The sequence below is a fragment of the Cavia porcellus genome, unplaced genomic scaffold, assembly GCF_034190915.1.
Source record: "Cavia porcellus strain 051 isolate PalLab524CR breed Dunkin Hartley unplaced genomic scaffold, mCavPor4.1 scaffold_33, whole genome shotgun sequence".
Taxonomy (NCBI): Eukaryota; Metazoa; Chordata; class Mammalia; order Rodentia; family Caviidae; genus Cavia; species Cavia porcellus.
Genome location: NW_026947516.1, coordinates 5706104 through 5726856, shown reverse-complemented (window position 1 = coordinate 5726856; position 20753 = coordinate 5706104). Strand labels below are relative to the sequence as shown.

The following is a 20753-nucleotide window of genomic DNA, read 5'->3' as shown; positions in this document are numbered from 1 at the left end:
CACAAATCTGCTTAGTCAAGTATGTGGAGAAAGCCAGCAAGTACCTTAAATCTAGTCTTAGACAAATATTTGCTCTCAGGATATGATGTAAGAAACTAGGTAACCTTTCTATTTTGGTTCTTTATTTAGATACCAACCTGGTAAAAGCTTATCAGAAATGTACCGTTGTGTATACAAAGTTTGAAGTCATTTACTTGCTTGCAAGAATCTTGAACTTATTCAAACCAGATCATCATCATGAGACAGATGGGTAAATTTGGAAATCAACTTAATTTCTATGTTTTTCTGCCAGCTGTGAGAGCTCTATATTGGTTTATGTAAGAAAAAAAGGGCTTTGAGTTTTGTTTTCTCTCTCTTTTTTTCTTTCTTTTTTTTTCTCTTTTTTCTCTTTCTTTTTTTCTCTTTCTTTTTTTCTCTTTCTTTTTTTTCTCTTTCTTTTTTTTCTCTTTTTTTTTTCTCTTTTTCTTTCTTTCTTTTTTTTTTTTGGCACTGGGGATCAAATTCACAACCTTGTGCTTGCTAGGCAGGCACTTATGCCACTGAGCTAAATCCCTGGCACCTTGAGTTTTCTAATGAAAAGGATGAAAAAGTCAAAGATTTTGAGTTTAATTTCACTTATATCTGTTAAGAAAGTTTATGGAGTTTTAGACTTCATAGCAGAAATAGAAAAATGGTATCAGTTATAGGAAATACTGTTTTTATGCTGGTCAGGTTACATTTGAATTATTGTGCTTATCTTGTGGTGTCAGAAATTATGAAGGACATTAACAAATCCTCAGATTGGAAAAAAGTCCAAAAATAATCTTATAATCTTACTGGAAAATATCAGGAATGTTCAGATCAGAGAAGTGAAAATGAAAGAGGGAAGTTGCACATTGAAAATAGTCCTCATTATTAGAATGTTACATCAGTGAAAGAAAAGATTGAAATCATTTACTCAGGTAGTCCACAAGTAATTCTTGCAACAAAAGTAAAGGTATTTCTAAATGCTTGGTATTCCTGGTAACATGATCCGGTAATTGTAAAAACAAGCCTGGGTACATGATTTTCAGAAGTCCTTACTTTGAAACTTGACGTATCAGATGCTTTGTACTTCATTATGTAGTTCTTAAACCATGGCTATACATTTGTGTTAGAACAGATTTTTTGGCATGTACTGAGTTAACATTTTTGTGGATCTAACTTTGTGTGACCTTTTATTGAGGTTCATATTTGAAATTCCCATATTATGGGGGTAAATGACTTACATATTACTGTGTGAGTCTTAACTGCTGAGAATCCCCATCTTTGTAAAATTCCTAAGTCATTTACTGGTTAGGGATCTGAAGATGCAAAATTTTGATTTGTGTTTTGTACTGAAATTTGTGAGAGAAATTGTATATCTTTGTGGCATTTTTGATTCTCTTAGTGTGTACCTGTGGAAAGATTCTGTGTGACTCCTAGATAGCCTGACTATTATGAAAAACAAAGCTAATGAAGTTAAAGAAAAAACTACTTTAAATTTAGAATAGACCATGCACTGAGTAAAAGTACAATTGACAGAAACAATGGAATTAAAATTAATGTTCTTTAATTGCCTTTTTTGGTTGTGTTGTATTGACCATAACTTAGTTTAAGTTGCTGCTCTGTAGTTTGCAGCTTAATAACAACATAAATATGAATCAATTTATAATATGCTATTTTAGTCAAAATACCAGAGAGACCTGCATGTATCCATGTATACATTTTGTGTGCATGCTTTATAATCTTTTAAAATTGATCGATTATATCTTTTGTGTTTTTGTTTTAAAATCCGTGTGTTATTGATACCAGCAACATTTTTATGATAAAGAAGAGTTCTAGGAAATTATAAAAAGTTATTGAAAAATGTATTCATTGTAGTTTCTCAGAAAACCAAGATTCTGCAGATGTTGATCCTCAGGAGCATTCATTTACCCGGACCATTGATGAAGAAGCTGAAATGGAAGAACAGGCAGAGAGAGATCGGGAAGAGGGCCATCCAGAACCAGAGGATGAGGAGGAAAAATGGGAACATGAAGTGATGACAGCCAGCAGTGAGTACATCCTTCTCCTTTTAGAGATAATTGTCATGACATTCTTCTTCATAGAAAAGCTGACTTGAGAGAGAAAGGCAGGATTTCTCTATAGCTTTTCTAAGATGATCTGATCTCTACTGGCGATCTGAGTTTACATTAGCTAACCTTGTAAAAGAGTACTCACAGTTGAGCTAGTGTCACTCTTGTGCTGTTGGGTTACTTGTCCAGGCCTGAAAAGCTCTGAAAGTAGACACAGAAGTATTAGAGGCTCATGGTGAAATGGGTGGGTCATTGAATGAGGTCATGCAAAATGCATCTTTTCCATGTGTGGAACTTTTACAGTTATTTTCTACTACGTTGCTATTGTAGTAGGGAGAAGGAATGTATATGAGAATACATTCTGTAGATGAATACACTTCATACTTTTATATTCGAAAACTACAGATAGTTTTTAAAGGTAATCACTTAACATGTTGAAAGAGAAAGGGCAAAGCTTTTCAAACATTTATTAATACCTTTTGAACAATTTCACTGTTCCAAAGTAGAGTGTGTATTCAATCTGTAGCCTAAAACATTATGCATTTGGTGTCCAGATCATCTGTATCTGTCAATCACCTTGACAATTACTTTATTATCAATTTATTTGCATCCTGTATACTTCTAAACATAATTTTAAGATATCCAAATAAGCCTGAACTCTTCTTAAGCAAGAAGAAAAAGATAAGATTCAAAAGGAGAAAACTAGTTTGGAGATGAGGAGGGAGAATAATTGTATTGGGGAGGCTGTTGAATTGAACTCAGGACCTCATGCTTGTGAGGCATGCCCTGTGCCACTGAGCTAAATCTCCAGTCCCAGTAATTGTATTTTTTAAAAACAAGGCTGAGAAAATTTTTGCAACCAAACTTAAACTTAGCTCAGAAGCTCCTAGATTTTTTAAAGATTTTAAAAGCCAAAGAAGAAAACACAGTAAGTAAAACTGTCAATTATACTTTTAAAAAAGCATAATAGACACCCAAGGAATAATATATTTTAAACTATGATTTTAAAGCATTCATTGTAGGCACTGGGTAAAGTGCTACATACAGAATAAGTCATAATTCTTACAACAGCCTTACAAATTTCTAATATCACTCCATTCTAAAGATAGGTAAACTGATGCCTAAGGAATCAAAATTGTTACCTACCACAGTACCACAGTAGCAGAATTAGAACCAAGTCTGCTAAAAACTCCAGTGACCATTTTCTTCTTTCACTGATTTTTACCTCTGAATTTGTTTTTAAAGAAAAAATATTCAAAACAGGATATTAAGAGGGTAACATGGTTAATATATACATGTTGCTATCTTTAAATTAGTTATTTGGAGTGTTGCTTCTGTATTTTGACAGAATTTTTAGCTTTGATTTTTATAGAAGTAAGGGACTTTTAAAGGTATACCTATAAAACTTATAGTTTTATAAATGCATGAGTTTTTTTGTTTGTTTTTTTTTGTTTGTTTGTTTTTATAGGTACCAGGGATCGAACTCAAGACTGCTTGCTTGCAAGGCTTATGCTGCGGAGCTAAATCCCCAGCCCCAAATGCATGAGTTTTTAAAGTTCGTGCTTTGGTACTAGCAGGAGAATGTAGTTTTCTGCTGATTTTGCTATTAAGAATACTATCTCCATTCCAAATTTGAGTAAAAAAAAAATTTCTTTAGCTATTTTTTTTTTTTTTTTTGGTCTTTTTCCTTTTTATCGGTACCAGGGATTGAACTCATGACTACCTACTTGCAAGGCAGGCGCCTATGCCACTGAGCTAAATCCCCAGACCCTTCTTTAGCTATTTTGAAATACATGCCACTTCACCAGAACCTTGTTATCTCTCTAATGTAAAATACTAGAATTGTGAAATACTAGTGAAAATACTAGAAATTTCAGAACTAGAAAAAATACTTGTGAATTAGGGAAAGGCTAGCATCTGATAGACCTTCCTGGTGATACCATAGAATTCTGGAGGCAATCTTGCCCATAGTTGATAACTGGATTTGGTTTCAACAAAAGTCTTGGCCTTTGCACTTATTTGTTGTCTTTAAGATAGATCAAGGTGTCTACGTTAGCAATTACATGGACTTTAGAAAGAGAAAGGGAGCTTTCCATTATATGAATTTTCTTTCTTTCCTTTGTAACGTAACAGTTTTTATACCAAGATCTTGAATATTTCAGAAAGTTCTTTTTATCTTGTGCTTTGTAGGCTTTAGTTGACTTTAAAATAATCTGGAAGGCTTGTAAAAACACAGATTTCTTTGCTCTGCTCCTGTATCTTCTGATTCAGAAAATATGGGATGGGCCTGATAATCTGCATTCCTGCAAGTATCCAGATGAGTTGCTGCTGCTGCTGATTTGGGAGCATATGCTGAAGACCATTGCTCTAACTCATTAATAAGATTTGAAATTGTACGGAAAGAGGCAGAGTCCCTTTACCACTCCTTAGTTCTTATGTGGGCTCTTTGGTTAGATCTAGGAATCAGATTACTGTAAAGGCTGATTCAATGGGGAAAAGCAAGTAAGTTTTATTAATTTTATATATACATGGGAATCTTCACAAGAGAATGAAGTCCAATCAAATGACCAAAATAGGATGCTTGTATACTCTTTAGACAAAAAACAGATTTGTGAAGGATGACAGGACAAATGGATGTCTTGACCACCAGCGGAATAGAGATAGTACTAAGAAGTATGTTAGGGTTGGAGTCGAATGTCACAGCTAATGGAAGGTAAATTTTGCTTCACAGAATTTCCTTATTCAGAGTCATTGCAGTTCCAGTTCCAGTCCCTGGTTATCAAAGCTGTTTTTTGACCTTGGTGTATAAAAGACATTCTTACCAGAGGATTCTGTGTGTAAGAAAAGACAGGCCAGATGTCCTCTACTGAAGTTACAGTTGCCCAAGTGATTTTAGCTTGAAATAGTCAATATACCAATTTGGCATATTTTAAGATGGTATGTCCTTAACTTCTACAGAATAGAATTAGCCAAATCTAAATCCTGTAAAGATGTGAATATTGCCTGTTGTAATTTTATGAAATGTAAGAGTTTAATAAATTTTAATGACTTAAATTTACTATGCTTATAATGTATTAAAAATAATTTTCCCTCTTTCAGTAATGTTTTGACTATTTTTACTATTTTTTTTTTTTTGCTTTTCTCTCCCCATGTGTTAAGACCTTGTTTTTGTGTTGCATGTTACAGAAATCTTTCAGTATTTCCTCTCAGCCAGTGAAGTAGCTCGTAGCCGAGACCGAGATAGAATGAACAGTGGGGCAGGGTCTGGGGCTCGAGTTGATGATCCACCTCCTCAGTCTCAGCAAGAGCGAAGGGTGAGCACAGACCTACCCGAGGGTCAGGACGTGTACACCGCTGCCCACAACTCTGTGATCCACCGCTGTGCCCTGTTAATACTAGGAGTAAGTCCTGTGATTGATGAGCTTCAGAAGCGGAGGGAAGAAGGACAGCTGCAGCAGCCTTCTGCGAGTACCTCTGAAGGGGGTGCACTGATGACCAGGTGGGACTGACTATAAGCTTAAAGCCTTAGCTGTGTTTTTTTCCTCTATATTTCAAAGTGGTTTATTCTCAAAGTTACATTGTTATTCTGAAGTCAACAGAGATAGGAAGAGAAAATACACAGGGAGTAGAATGGATTTGCAGTAACCAATAGTAGTACTGCTTCAGTGTAGAGCATACATTTCTGATTGGCCTACATTGGCATACATTTCTGAGAAGGCACCATTTTTCTTGCACATGAACAGTGTGAGTTGAAAGCATATGTAGTTATTTGCATCTCTAATTCAGTGACATGTAAATTCTTTTGATTTGATTAAAAGGCTTTTGCTTAGATAAGAATAAGGATTTTCTTTTAACAGATGTAATTATTTCTCGCTGTATGTGTACATTATCTTTGTGGTACTAGTTCCATTCAATTTTATGTTCACTAACAGTCCAAAACCAAAAACAATCTTTTTTGTGTGCATGTGAGACAGGAGTGAAAGCCTTACTGCAGAGAGCCGACTAATCCATGCAAGTCCAAATTATAGACTGATCAAATCAAGCAGTGAATCTGATTTGTCTCAGCCTGAATCAGATGAGGAGGGTTACACACTTGTAAGTAAACCTAGGTTTACTAAAGAAGTCTTTTTTTTTCAAGGTATGGATATCTAAGGCTTTGGTTACAGTAATTTATGTCCCTCTTGTCTCAAAGGATTTGTACTTTATGGGGCTGGAGATTTAGCTCTGCGGCATAAGCGCCTGCCTTGCAAGCAGGCAGTCGTGAGTTCGATCCCTGGTACCGATAAAAAGGAAAAAGACAAAAAAAAACTTTATGAAAATAAAGTATATAAATTAAATGAGTGAATTAGGGCTAAACAAAAGTGAGGGAGGAAAACAAAGCCCTGGGTAAGATTTGCACATCTCATATAGATGCCATGGTGTTCTGCTGGAAGCGGGAACACCAGACAGGACAAGTATAATGTTGTGTGTCGCATGGCATCTGAAAGAATAGCACTTTTTAAAATTCGTTTGTTTTGTTTTTCTTTTTCTGAAACAGGGTTTCACTATGTAGTTTACGCTGACCTAGCCTCACTATGTAGCCCAGGCTGATCTCCAACTCATGGCAGTCCTCTGGCTCAGCCTCCTGAGTGCTGGGATTAACACCATGCCTGACATAACCCAGTTGTTTAAGGGAAATGAATATTTTTAGCTGTGAGTCCTAAGACTAACTTGTTATATGAGAAAAAGTACTATATTGATAAAAAAAATTTTAAAGTACTAGGGATTGAATCCAAGACCTTGCCTATGCTAGGCAAGCACTCTTACCAGTGAGCTATATCCCCAGCCAAAAAAAATTTTTTTAGTGACGCAGTGATCTCTTCAGGAGCTATTAATTGAGCTGTTTGATGTATTGTGCATAAAACAAGAACATACTTATTTCTGTTAATGTATGTGTGAGCAGAGGGTATCAAAACAAAATGTCTTCATGTGGATATGTGTCTATATATGTGAAGGTTTTCTTCAGTGATATTTCCCAAATGTATTTTGTCTTTTCTGTAGTCTTACCACTTTGACACCAGCTTTTCTATTGTACAAGAGTATAATTAAAATTGCTAAGACCATACTGTCAAATTTATAAACTTAAATCATATTGTTTATTGATTGACTACACATAGGAGTAGAATGAACAGTTTTTTACACCCTATACTACGAGATATATAGAGAAATATACTTGTATTCCTGAAAAACTCACTGTTTTATTAATTGGTATGTATGTATTTCACGAATTTGAAATTTCTCTATTTTAATAAGTTTTTAAAAACTTGTTATAATATTTAGAGAGTATTAATATAAGATCATACTGTAAGTAGAAGAGGAAAGACAAAGTTTCCAAAGAAAGAAAGGTAATAAGAGAAAAAAACATTTGATGCTGTACTATGTTAATTGATGTGCACGTTTATTTATTTATTTATTTTTTGCTTGAGTTAGTATCTCAGGAATTATGTGCTTATGCTCTGGTGAGTATTTAGAGATATTTTGTTGCTAGTTTGACTTGATTGGTGAATGAGTGAATTGCTTTAATTATATGAGTTATTTCTTATTCTAGTATTAAGTCTTAATCTTAAAGTACTTTCCATGACAAAACTTTATTTACTTTATACTTTTAATAGAGTGGCAGAAGAAATGTTGATTTGGATTTGGCATCATCTCATAGAAAGAGAAGTAAGTACTAAGAAAATATTAAATAGCTAGTCAAATTAGATAGCTGTTTTTAATCTCATATTGAGATGAGGGTTACCAAAATAGTTTAGAAGCATTTTATCAGAAGTGTTAAAAGCAATAGCATTTTCTTTAAAAAAAAAAGTGTGTGTATAAAAAGTATATATAAATAAATAATCTGGAAATGTATAGTAGTTAATAATCATTGTTGCTTGTTTTTCAAGTTTTTTTTTGTAAAAGTGCATTTTTACAAACTTCTGGAATTTCAGAAATGTTGTATTCTCTGGAATTATCTGAAATTATCAGGGTGGTATATATGTGATTTTCTATGTTTTTATTTACTGATGAAGTTGCTATGTTTTAGAGAGTATCACAGGAAAGATGTCAATCATTCACCTTTAATACACATATTTTTAATGTTTCTAGGATTTTTTCTTTTTGATCTCTTAATATATAGCATATAATAGATGAATTGATTTAAAAAAAATTCTTCCATGAGAAAAAATTTTGTAGTATTATCAAGAGTCTTTGGTTAGAAGTTCTGTCTTAATAAATGATGTAGTTAATTTACACATGCAAATAGAAAATAATAGGTGACATAAATCCATAGAAAAATAAAAACTTGCAAATATTTTCTATTAACTAGTACTTTTATTTAAAACTGTTTATAAAGTGGTTGTAAAAATATGAAATGTTAAAAATTTCCAGTGGTGGCCGTTTTCCAAAGGGTTGTGAAAGAAAGATTTTCCATGATATTAAATCTTTTATACTCAAAGAAAGACTCCTTTTTCCTGGCTTCATTGCGAAAATGTTGGCTTTCTCTCCCTGGGGGAAAAATGAGAGTATGACATATCTAAACTTGGTTTTCTTAAAAAACTAATGAGGTATTTGTAATCAAAGGAATCAAATGATGTCAATGTAATGTACAGTATGATGATATTTTAGAATTCTTTACAAATCGACAGTTTACTTGATTTAGAAATTATGTTAAATTTTGAAACATTCATTTTCCTAATTTTGTTCAGCTGAAGTGAATACTGTATGACAAGTTTCATGGTAGTTAGTAAATGCTTCCCTCTTAGTGCCTGAGAGCGAGTGGCTGCAGCTTCACTGAAGAGCGTGAGAATACAGCCTGTAGTCAAGAGCTTCCTACCACATACACATATTAAACAGATGCTTTGGCCAGAACTATTCTTTTCTTCCAAATCTTCATAATGCTTATGAAAATATAAATTTGAGATTTAGTCTCTGCTAACGATATCTGCATGTGGCAATAAAGCAAAGTGACATTATCTTTGAATTAGTAGTCACCTGTAATTTAAATATGTGTTACTCAAGAGGAGTAGGTATGATGTTTTAAAATTACTGTCCTAAATTGGAGATAGTTGTGTGATTCTTTGGCCTCAGTTACTTGGGAGGCTGAGGTGAGAGGATCACTTCAAGCCCATGAGTTTGAGACCAAAAACCATCCTGGAGTTGCTTCCTACTTATGTTTATGTGTTTGAGGGGTGTGTGTGTGTGTGTGTGTGTGTGTGTGTGTGTGTTGTCTTTTTGAGACAGGGTTTCACTTTGTGGTTCAGGCTGGCCTTGAACTCGCTGTATAGTCCAGGCTAGCCCTGAACTCACAGCAGTCCTCCTGCCTCAGCCTCCCAAATGCTGGAATTACAGGCATATATTACCACATCTGGCCCTATGTATGCTTTTAAATAATTATTTTAAAATTAAAATTAAATTTACTCAATTTTAGCTCTATATAGATAAAAATATGTTAAGCCATTGATCTGAATTTTGTTTGTGAGCAACCCATCCTCAAAAACTTTAAAGTAGTGCTAGCATTTATTAACTTATTGAACCTATTTTGTTGAAAGTAGAATATCAAATAGAGGATCTCATAGGAAAATGTTTTTGTCTTTATTCATTTAGAAATTACACTGGGGAGGCAAACTGCTTATAAAAGTTTTTGTCGTATCACCTAAAGTGGTATTATAATAATCATCACATTTTAATATTCTCTGGGAAAATTATTGATGATGATTTTATTTCTAAAATCAGGTGACTAGAAAGTAGAAGAGTTATTATTTTAGGAAGATTAGCAAAAATAGATACTTTTCAATCTTATAGAATCCTAGTGCTTATAGATTAAACAATGAATATAGTCATTTTACATCTTTTACCTTATAATGGATGTTTTTAAGAAAACCAGCACTGAAAATATATTTAGAAGGTTATATTTTGAAAGGCATTTCTTATAATCTTGCATATTTTTACCATGGGAAGTTTTACTTTTTTTTGCTTTTAAATAATGGTAAGATAAAAATAAAAAATAAGATAATAGTAAAATAAACCACCCTATTTTCCACTTTCTTATTGTTAGTATGGATCAGATGCCATAAAACATAGTATGCCTGTCTTCAGTTGGCTAGATGAGTGTACCAAGTGTGAGCTCTGTTTAGGGCCAAACTGTTGGGGGGTTTGATTCTCACTTAAGCCATGAAGGACCAACAGGTATCTGGTCAAGTTAGAATGTGTCTATGTGCTTGTTATTTTCTTCCAATATTTTGAGGAGAAAATGTCAGAATTGTTTATGCACATAACTTTGTAATTATTTTTTTTCATTTCTTTTTTTTTTTATTTAAGAGGAAAAAGAGAAAAACACAAAACAAAACAAAGCAGTGTAAGGGTACATGTAATACAGAACTACAAAAAAAAACCATAACAGTAAGAAATCACCTGTTAGTAGATTACATATTATCATCTTGAAAATAGTTGCTCAAATCACAGTATCAAAGAATACAAGGTGGACATTCAAACAAGGAGACTGCAAACAGCTGTGTTCAATGATCCAAAAACATTGATATAGTCAGCTATTTAACTTTGTAATTATTAATCTTGGAGGTCGTTTTGTAGAAAAAGCCTGATAAGAGGCTTAAGAGAAAGGTTACCAAATTTAACTGAATTTGAGAGTATAATGATAACTAATGGTGAAATACATATTTTCAGCTGCTCTTATCATGCCTCCAAAGAGCCCTTCTTGAAAGGATTTATTGCCTATAATTATAGTACTGGGAATACTAAGATTCATGCTATTGAACAGTAGTTGCTCATTTTCTTCTCTCATTGAGCTAATGTTTTATGTTTGTTCTAAGCTCTTGGTCTATGAAAGCAAATATTGTAGGAAGGGGTACAGCAGTGTCAGCACATACATTTAGCTTGACCACCTTGCTCAGAGGAAAGATTGCTGAATTTTAGGTCAGGATCCTGTAGTCCCAGCTACTCAGGAAACTGAATCAGGAAAATCACTTGAGGTCGATATGGGCAATAGAGCAAGATGTTGTGTTGCAGGAGAAAGTGACATATTTTCTCCTCTTACCATTTCAGAGACAATATAAGATTTATGCATGTTAAAGACTTTTAAGCTGCTTTCCGTATGCCACACATAATTGTAAGCACTTTACAAATATGAATTCATTTAATTATCATAAGAGTCTATTATAAGGCTGGGGATACAGCTCAGTGGTACAGCACTTGCCTGGCAAGCACGAGGTCCTAAGTTCGATTCACAGTACCAAAATATAAATAAGTAAACAAAAAACTTAGCAGAATTATCAACAAAACTTGGTACCATATTTTGCTATTTTGGTACTTTTCAAATTGCAGATACTGGGGCTGGAGATTTAGCTCAGAGGCCTAAGTGCCTGCCTTGCAAGCATGAGGTCATGAGTTCGATCCCCGGTACTGATAAAAAGGAAAAGACCAAAAAAAACCAAAAAAAAAAAAACAAACAAACAAAAAAAAAAAAACACACACAAAAAAAAAACCCAAAAAACCTCAAATTGCAGATACTAAAAAAGATTTGCTATAGTTGTATAGAACTGACTTGTTTTTTCAAAGAAAGACTGTACCTTTTTGCAGGTACTTGATTTTAGTTTTCTTATTTATTTTTTATCTTTAATGCAGAGTCTTGCTATGCGGTTCAGGCTGGTCTTAAACTTACTGTAGCTCAGAGTGGCCTTGAACTCCTGCAATCCTCCTTCCTCAGCCTTCCAGTACTGGTTTACAAGTGTGCACCCCCAGGCCTGGCTTAGTTGTCATATTTAAATGGAAGCTGTTACAGTGAAAAGTGGTGGGATATCAAAGCAATAAGTAGTATCTGAAAGAGTTGCTGGCCCAGACCGGACCCTTTAACCAGGAAAAGCTGCAGCCAAGTTAGAAAACTCCTGCCTCCCCCGCCCCCTATAGACTTGACTGTAACCCTATACCCCCATCCCTAAGAACCTGTGCGCCAATGAAATACCTGTGCATCTCTAATGGCCTTAGGGCACTGCCCTAAGCTTAGGCTATTTATATTGCCCATGCCACGTGTCCGAGAGAGATCGCCAGATTCCAACGGCCAGTGCGCCAGTCTCCTCTCCCTGGAATAACTACGGCCCGGGTGCAGTGGAAGATGCTGCGCTCCGGGCCGGCGGGGGGAGGGTCTCTCCCTGTGTTCCCGAAATAAAGCCACCGCTGCCCACTACTTTCACGGCCGTCCACTCCACTCCACTCCTTTCACTGGACCTCGACCTCTTCCTCTCTCTCCTCATCCTCTCCCTTCTTCTCAGACCTAACAGTATCAAGAATCTTTCTAGTTAAATCTTACTACTTAAAATATGGTTTGACGCCCTCTGCCCCACACCAGTTGTTAAATATGGTATTAGGATTTTGTTGCTAAAATAATGCTAGAAATACTTTTAAGCGTTTGTTTCATGATATAACATGTATGGGTAAAACACTTTTATCTGTTCATTTCAAATTATATAAAGAAGGGCAAATGTAAATGTCTTCTGTATCAAATGTCTTCTTTTGTCTTCTGGTTTTGTGTGGTAGTGTATTTACTTCTTTTTGGCCAGTTGAGCCCCAGAAAAAAGAAGAGCTTCAAGCAAGTACATGATGGCATGTTTAATTTTTCCCCCTTTAGTTTGCCTACATATTTTATGATTTATAAAGTATGTATTGCAGCTCTGCCATGTTCATTTTGAAAATTCCATTTAAGAACCAAAGTTGTAAGGACAAGTAAACAATCTCAAAAATTTTTTGTTGGACTTTATATTTTCTTCATGAGTTAGGTGACTGAATTAATATTAAATAAGAATTGGGCTTAATCTCAGTTACTATGTAGAAGCTTTTGATATGCTTTTCAGATACATTAACAATAAAGCAAACCAAAGCTACTAGCTTGTTAGAATTTCTTTAAAGATTGAAACTCTTTCTCCCATTCTCATACTTTCAAGTACTATATTTCAAAGTATTTTTGATGTCAGGCTAATTATTTTGCTGAAAATTATTTTATTTATCCTAATGCTTTCTTATGGTGTGCTTCCTGTTCCTTCTTACAGTTTATTCATGCAAAGTTTTGCTTCAGTCATGCACCTCATGAATTTCATGCTTTAAATTATAGCCAGTAGGCCACCCTAGCTTCATACCTGTTTTGGTAAATGAGGAATACAGCCATAGTGATTTGTTTATGCATAAATGTGACTTATTTTACAATAACAGAATTGAATAGTGGTGACAGAGATCTTATGAGCCACAAAGCCTAAAATATTTACTGTGGATTTACAGAAAAAGTTTGCTGCCTCACTTAAAATTGTAGAGAGGATTTAGGTAGGGCAGAATCTAGCTGTTTTATAGAATGCTTTGCTGTATACAAATTTAGTTCACTGCTGGTTGAGTAGTTGAAATATCCACAGATCAATGATTTGTGAGTTGATTAATAACAGGAATTAATAAACACCTACTGGTAAAGCTATTGGTATTATATTTATGATACCATAATAAAAACACCTACTGGTAAAGCTATTGGTATTATATTTATGATACCATTTCATAATTTTATGAACATAGTATTAATTTGGCAGCTCAGTTTCTACAAGCTCTGTTTCCTCACATGAGGAAATTGGACTAGGCAACCTTTAAGCTCCTCCCTGGTTCTATTAGTTCGCTGCATATTTTTTAGCTTGGAAATGTAGCTTATATGCAATGGAAAATAAGAACATCTTCTGAAATTTTGATATTGAATAAAACAAGCTCAACACACACACTGTCATTGTAAATTAAGACCAAATACAGCTTCTGAATTTGAGATGCTTTAGGAAATGAAAAATTAATATTTCTCAAAAAAATGAATATTTCTCGATCGTTAGCCTCAGCTTTATTTTTTAAAATATTTTTAATTTAATACATTGTACATCTGTGAGATTATTACTTGGATTTTGTTTTCTGTTGTTATGAAAAACTTCTGCTCTATGTACAGTTTGAGAAGATTTTTCAGATGGGTTGTTATTTTTCATTTCAGTAAAATTAAAAACATTTTAAATCTTAATAATTTTTGCTAAAATATGGAAGGCAGTTAAACCATATATTCTTTGCCAATCCAAATTATTTTGTTAATGTGAAGTAATACCAAGATAGTACTAATATAGTACATAATGGTAATAATAGTTCCCTGATAGGAATTTTTGTGGCTGATTTTGAATTCCAAAGATTTAACTGACACCAGTAGAGTAATTGAGTTTATACATTCTGTATTGTGTTCATGTATTTCCTCAGTGTTGACTTATTTTTTTCAAACTTCTCCATTAGTAATATTACAAAAAATGATTTTTGTTATAAATGTTTTGTTGAGTGCCTTAAAATGCATTTCTAATAGGGAAATTTAGTACATTCATGTGATATCATATTATATAGCAGTCAAACAAATGAACCATCACAATCATTTGGATGAGTGTTAGAAATATATTGAATGAAAAAATAATGTCCAAACAGATGATACATATTAGAACTCCTTTTTTTAGAAAGCTAAAAACAACTAAAACATTACTCATCTTAGGTTTACATGTAAAACAATATTCATCAACAATAAAAAGAGCAGAATAATAAACTTTAGGCTTCAGGATAATAAAACCTTAGGAGGAGATGGGTTAAAGGAGAAACATAGCTACAAGTTATTGTCATTTTTTTTACATGTTACATTCACAAGTATTATAAATAATGTATGAATACAAAAATGGGCCATACATGGAGCACTCATGAGAATGTATTATAACCAAGGATTATAATTAAATTCATATACACCAGGTCAATTAAATTGAAATCAAAGTTGTACAAAAATTGGACCATGTACATTTTATATATTTATTTAAAACATCCTAGCATATGAGTTGAACAGTTGTTCTTACGCTCAAACGTGATAATATTTTAATGTTTAATGCAATGGTTTTAGCTTTAAAAACACCTACTGGTAAAGCTATTGGTATTATATTTATGATACCATTTCATAATTTTATGAACAGTAAATCTCACATGTTGTTTGTGCAACAGCTTTCTTTATATAGGAGTTTCACAAGCTATAGTATGTATAAACATGACAATGAGTATTCTTATATTAATGAAACCCAAAGAGTGATGGTTATGTTTCCTTTTCTGTATAAGTTTACTTGCCCTTCTGTATGCCCTTTTTGGAAATATTTCATTGCAGATATATAGACATTGTATGCAGTTCTAACTTAACATTTTGCAGTGATTATTTTAAATTAGATGAAATCCTGTTTCAAGTAGGTCTTACTGGTAATGATGTGAGTGGCTAGTTCCTTTTGTTCATACACAATGATCTGGTTTAATACTGCAGAGCCTTTTATGTTAAACATTTTGATAGTAGCTTTTGCCTTTTTCTCATTGCAGCGTGTTGCTAAAGTGCTTACAGAGACAATAGTATATGAACAGGGCTTTCCCTTTGTTTTCTTACATTGCTCTAGTTTTTTTATTTCTTTTTTCTTAATCAAAGCATTTTTGCTGAGAGTCATTTAATGCATGCATGCATTCAAACATGAGTATCCATTTCTCACCAGTTGGTATGATAGCAGTGCTCAGCCCTTGTCTAATTTCAGAATGTATGCTCTACACAATTGCTATTGACACGTTTGTTCTGTTTGTGTATAGGTCCAATGCATAGTCAATTGGAATCCCTGAGTGACTCCTGGGTCCGCCTGAAACACAGCAGAGACTGGTTATACAACTCCTCTTACTCCTTTGAGTCTGATTTTGATCTCACAAACTCTTTGGGAGTTCACACTTTGATTGAAAATGTTGTAAGCTTTGTGAGTGGAGACGTGGGGAATACTCCAGACTTTAAAGAGCCAGAGGACAGCATGTCTACAAGTCCTCAGGCTTCCATCATAACAGCAACAGTTAAGGGCAGAAGTAAGTCTTTGATATTTATTCCTCGTGAGAGACTCTGAAACTCCACCAAATGTACATTGCTTGGAAAAGCTTTTCTTTTTCTTCCGTTCTTTGTCTCTTTCTTTCATCAGGATTTTGACATTGTTTCTTACCTAAAATAGGGTGGTATTTTGTTTGAGCTGGACAAAAGTATGTCTGAAAATTGTCATTTATTTGAATAAGATACTCTAATTATAAAACTTCCCTTGTCTCCTGGAAACTAGAATCAATTGGTTGTTGATCATAGGAAAGCCTCCATCTTTGACCCATTTGTCCCAAGTTAAACTAGACTTCTAAATCAGGTTAGATTAATAGTCACTGCAGGTAAGACTCATTGATGAATGGTAAAATTGGTGACTAAAAGTTGAAGGAGCCATGGGATGTTTTGATACCTACCAAGTATCCTCCCTCAAATATTTATTGATTACAGTGTTTTTAACATGTCCACAGGTGACTTAATATTTTTCCTTTTAATAGAGATAATTTCTCTCCCCTGAATGCACTAGATTTAGTAACTAGCTTGTAGCAGAGTATGGGAAGGGAAAAAATAGTTAACTTCTCATTAGTGAAATCTGACAAATACCACCTTGACTAAATAATCAAGATTAACATCATCAGTAGTATGTCATGTTGATATTGTATGCTCTTAACATAATGTGATGCCACTTTAACTCCGTGGGATTCTCCCCCCCCCATATCTGTAATTCTACTCTTATGTGAAAAAAAACATTCAGGCAAATCTAAACTTAGAGTTCTATAAGACTTAAGAGCAGCAGTTTCAACATGTGGAAATTATGAGAAAAGATTTATACACCATCATAGACCAGTAATGGATCCTTGAACAGAAAAGGGGTTTTATGGAAAGGCTATGAGTTCTAGATAATATTTATGTTTAGTTAATATTGGTTTTGGTAATTATACTATACTTACAGAAAGATTTTTTTTTAAATCGGTAACTAGGGATTGAGCTCATGACCATGTGCTTGCAAGGCAGACACTTATGCCGCTGAGCTAAAGCCCTAGCTAATAGAAAATTTTAAGGGAGACTAGATGAAGGATGTACAGGAAGTCTCTACTATCTTTATAACTATTCTGTAAATGTAACATTATTGAAAATTTTTAAAGAAGACTAGAATGCTCTACTAGGGTGGAGGATTGTCTATAGTGGATAAGGAAAATAGAGGCAAAATTCAAGAGAACCACGGAGAAACAATTCAGAATTAGTTCTAATTTTGAGCTAAAAAAAATACTAATTCTCCAACCTATAATCCCAGCATTCTGGAGGCTGAGATAGGAAGACTGAAAGTTCAAGCCCAGCCTAGGTAATTTAGCAACTTAATGAGATCTGTCTCAAAAAAAAAAAAAAAAATGAAAATGGCTGGGGGTATAGCTCTATGCAGTGCAAAGGGATTGGGTTCAATCCCCGTACTGTCTCCCTACCCCGAGAAAATACTCATTCTATATGATCTTGTTACTATTTCTGGTACTACCTTATAGTTTTGAAGTGATCTGCTGTGTCTCTTGTGAGTTTCACAATAGTTGTTACTCATTAAATAAGGTACTGTTAGACTCATTTATATGGAAAAAACTGCTTCTTAAGAAGTTAACTGACATTTCAAATACCAAAGATAAGGATGGACTTAATACCACGTCTTCCTCCAAATCTTCTTTAAGGGCTAAAGTTATAGCTCAGTAGTAGAGCACATGCTTAAATTAACACAGGCAAAGCCCCAATTTCAGTCCTCAGAACCAAGAATAATGTAAATCTGCTACTTTTCCATTATTGGATAGCTTGTTAAACACTGAAATGTACTTATAGAGTTTTTAGAGCTGTCTTGATATAAAAAACAGTAATAATAAAAAATATTAGCAGAATCAGTTACTTTGCAAATGTCAGAATTTTTTGTGCTAAATAATAGGATTGTGGTGTACAAGATTCTTTTGTACCTGAGTTCAGTGATGAACTCTAAAATGTGTTTTTTTCCTCAAGCTTCGTTTGGAGGCACTTCACCAAATCCTTGTTCTGTTGTCCGGAATGGAGGAAAAAGGTAGCCTGTCGCTGGCAGGAAGCAGATTGAGTTCAGGCTTTCAGTCCTCCACATTGCTCACATCTGTGAGACTGCAGTTCCTTGCAGGGTGTTTTGGTTTAGGCACTGTTGGACACACAGGAGCCAAAGGAGAGAGTGGCCGCTTACATCACTATCAGGTAGGCAACACCTTGCAATATACTTAGAGTTTAATTGTCTTTTTGTTATAAATGCATTGTAATAATGTGAAACTGTAGTGTTTGTGATGAGGTTTAAAAATGTAAAAGTTATGGCCGGGAATATAGCTCAGTGGCACAGTCCTGCCTGGCAAGCACGAGGTTCTGAGTTTGATTTCCCACACACGCACATGTGCACACACACACACACACACACACACACACACACACACACACAGTAAAGGTTTTAAAATAACCTTTTAAAAATGTCTCATTGATTAAGCTTGTTAACTTGTACAGTTGGGATTAGATGTACTTTTCAGATCAGTTTTATTAACCCTTAGCCAGATTATATAGAGCAACACGTAAATTGAGAAGGAGATTAGGGTATGAGAATTGTTTACATTTTTAGATTTGATTATGTTACCTAGTTCTTCTGATTCTTACAGTTTTTTAAAAACTTAACTTTATGTCATATTCTTAGAAAATATTGCTTTATGAGGAAGAAGGATTTTATAGTTAGGAATTATCAAGCATTTAAATAGATTTATTATAAAGCTTTTATATACTGAAAATAAATAAAAACTACCTTCATGCCTTAGAACAGACTATGGATAAAATGTTATTACTTCTTTTGCAAAAAAGTATTATTATTGCTAATAGAAAATGTAATGTATGTGTAATTCAGGATGGAATCAAAGTAGCCAAGAGAAGTATTCAGATTGAAATCCAAGTGGCTGTGCACAAGATTTACCAACAGTTGTTTGCTACTCTGGAACGAGCTCTGCAAGCAAATAAACATCACATTTGTGAGTCACTGTCCCTGCAAATGCAGGATACAGGGTGCATTTTGCCTAAGAGTATGATAAGTAGCTATGTTCTAAGTTTTGTGCTTAATATCCAGGAGTATTATATTTTACAGTTTATGTTAAAAATTTAGTATATGCTCTGTTTAAAGAATATTGTCAGTCATTGCTCTCTCTCTCTTTCTCTCTCTCTCTCTCTCTCTCTCTCTCTCTCTCTCTCTCTCTCTCTCTCTCTCTCTCTCTCTCTTTTATAGAAGCCCAGCAGCGTCTCCTTTTGGTTACAGTTTTTGTCTTGAGTGTTCATTATCAACCAGTGGATGTCTCTTTGGCAATTTCTACTGGTCTTCTAAATGTCTTGTCCCAGTTATGTGGCACGGACACCATGTTAGGACAACCCTTGCAATTGTTGCCAAAGAGTGGTGTTTCCCAGCTGAGTATAGCACTGAAAGTGGCTAGTACCAGGTTACTTCAGATTCTAGCTATCACTACAGTGTAAGTATTGTAAATGTCTCAGTAGAGTTACCTGGAGCCTGGTGTTGCCACACTTAACACAGTTAAGTGCCCTTCTCTATATAATTAAGAACAGAGGGATCTAAAGTTGTGTTCCTATCACTAAAAAAAAAATTCCTTTTATTTCATATAGGACCTATGCTGACAAACTGAGCCCCAAGGAAGTTCAGTCTTTGTTGGATCTACTCTGTAGTCAGCTGAAGAATTTATTATCCCAAACTGGTGTACTTCTTATGGCCTTGTTTGGAGAAGGTGAAAAAGAAGAGGGTGAAGAAGAAAAAAAAATTTTGACTCCAGTGGAGAAATTGAGAAGAAAGATTTCAGAGGTATCATAAGCCTTTCTCTCTGTCATTACCTGAGGTATTTACTGCATCCTCATTGAGTGTGATAAAAATAGATTTCTTTCCATTGTGACACATGAAAGGGTTTTTATATATTCATTTACACACCACTTTTCTTTTAGGTATGTATGCATTAGCTGAGCTAACTGAATCTTGTGTGCTGCACATTCAGCTTCACTTTGGATGTCAGCTCTGGGATATAGATTTTAGGTGACTGGTTTCTTCCAGGTTATGTCTTGCTTGGGGAACACCTCAGACTGTTTCTTAGTATTTTGTCCTGAAAAACCATCTCTAGCCACAATCCTTACCTAAAGAGTCCCTGGGGCTCTGGAGTTGTGATGTTTGGGAAGTGGCTGATGATTAGAGGAGCTGGCCTTCTGCCTAGGTGGTTCTATTCTGTGCTAAGGATAGAATTCCGCATTATATGTAGTCTTATCCTTTTTGGTTGCTGAGACGGCATTTGCTTGTGGCTTTATAGTGGCTATTCTCAATAGAATTTATGCCCTGAATGGCAGAACTACTATATACATCTTTTATATAATTAAGGACAGAGAGATTTAAAGTTGGTCATTTACTCAAAATGATTGTGATCCTGCCATATCTCATTACTGTAGCAGCTCTGGGAATACTTAAAGCCCTTTCTGGATTTGATGGATTGATAAGGCAATTCTGTGTTTCGGTTCCATCATCTATAACTATAAGGATAATTATAGAAGTAATTCAAAAGATCATTGTGAGAATTAAATAATAGTACATTAAAGATTATAGAGTAGTGACTGGCACATAGTAGAAACTCAGTGAATATTTATATTGGGATATTGTAAATAATATTAAAAATTAAATGAAAATATTATTTAAGTCA

The 20753-nt window shown here is 34.3% G+C and overlaps 1 protein-coding gene across 1 annotated transcript in view; it reads left to right on the top strand.

Moving 5' to 3' along the window:
• LOC106025963 (probable E3 ubiquitin-protein ligase HERC1) overlaps positions 1–20753 on the top strand; it is a 26608-nt gene extending 5855 nt beyond the window's left edge. Inside the window, exons 3-11 of the mRNA XM_063242728.1 lie at positions 130–250; positions 1882–2054; positions 5262–5574; positions 6050–6170; positions 7727–7778; positions 15753–16013; positions 18022–18237; positions 18923–19043; positions 19684–20753. Coding sequence (XP_063098798.1) covers positions 130–250; positions 1882–2054; positions 5262–5574; positions 6050–6170; positions 7727–7778; positions 15753–16013; positions 18022–18083 — 1103 coding nt within the window. The 3' untranslated portion in view covers positions 18084–18237; positions 18923–19043; positions 19684–20753. The remainder of the gene's footprint in view (positions 1–129; positions 251–1881; positions 2055–5261; positions 5575–6049; positions 6171–7726; positions 7779–15752; positions 16014–18021; positions 18238–18922; positions 19044–19683) is intronic.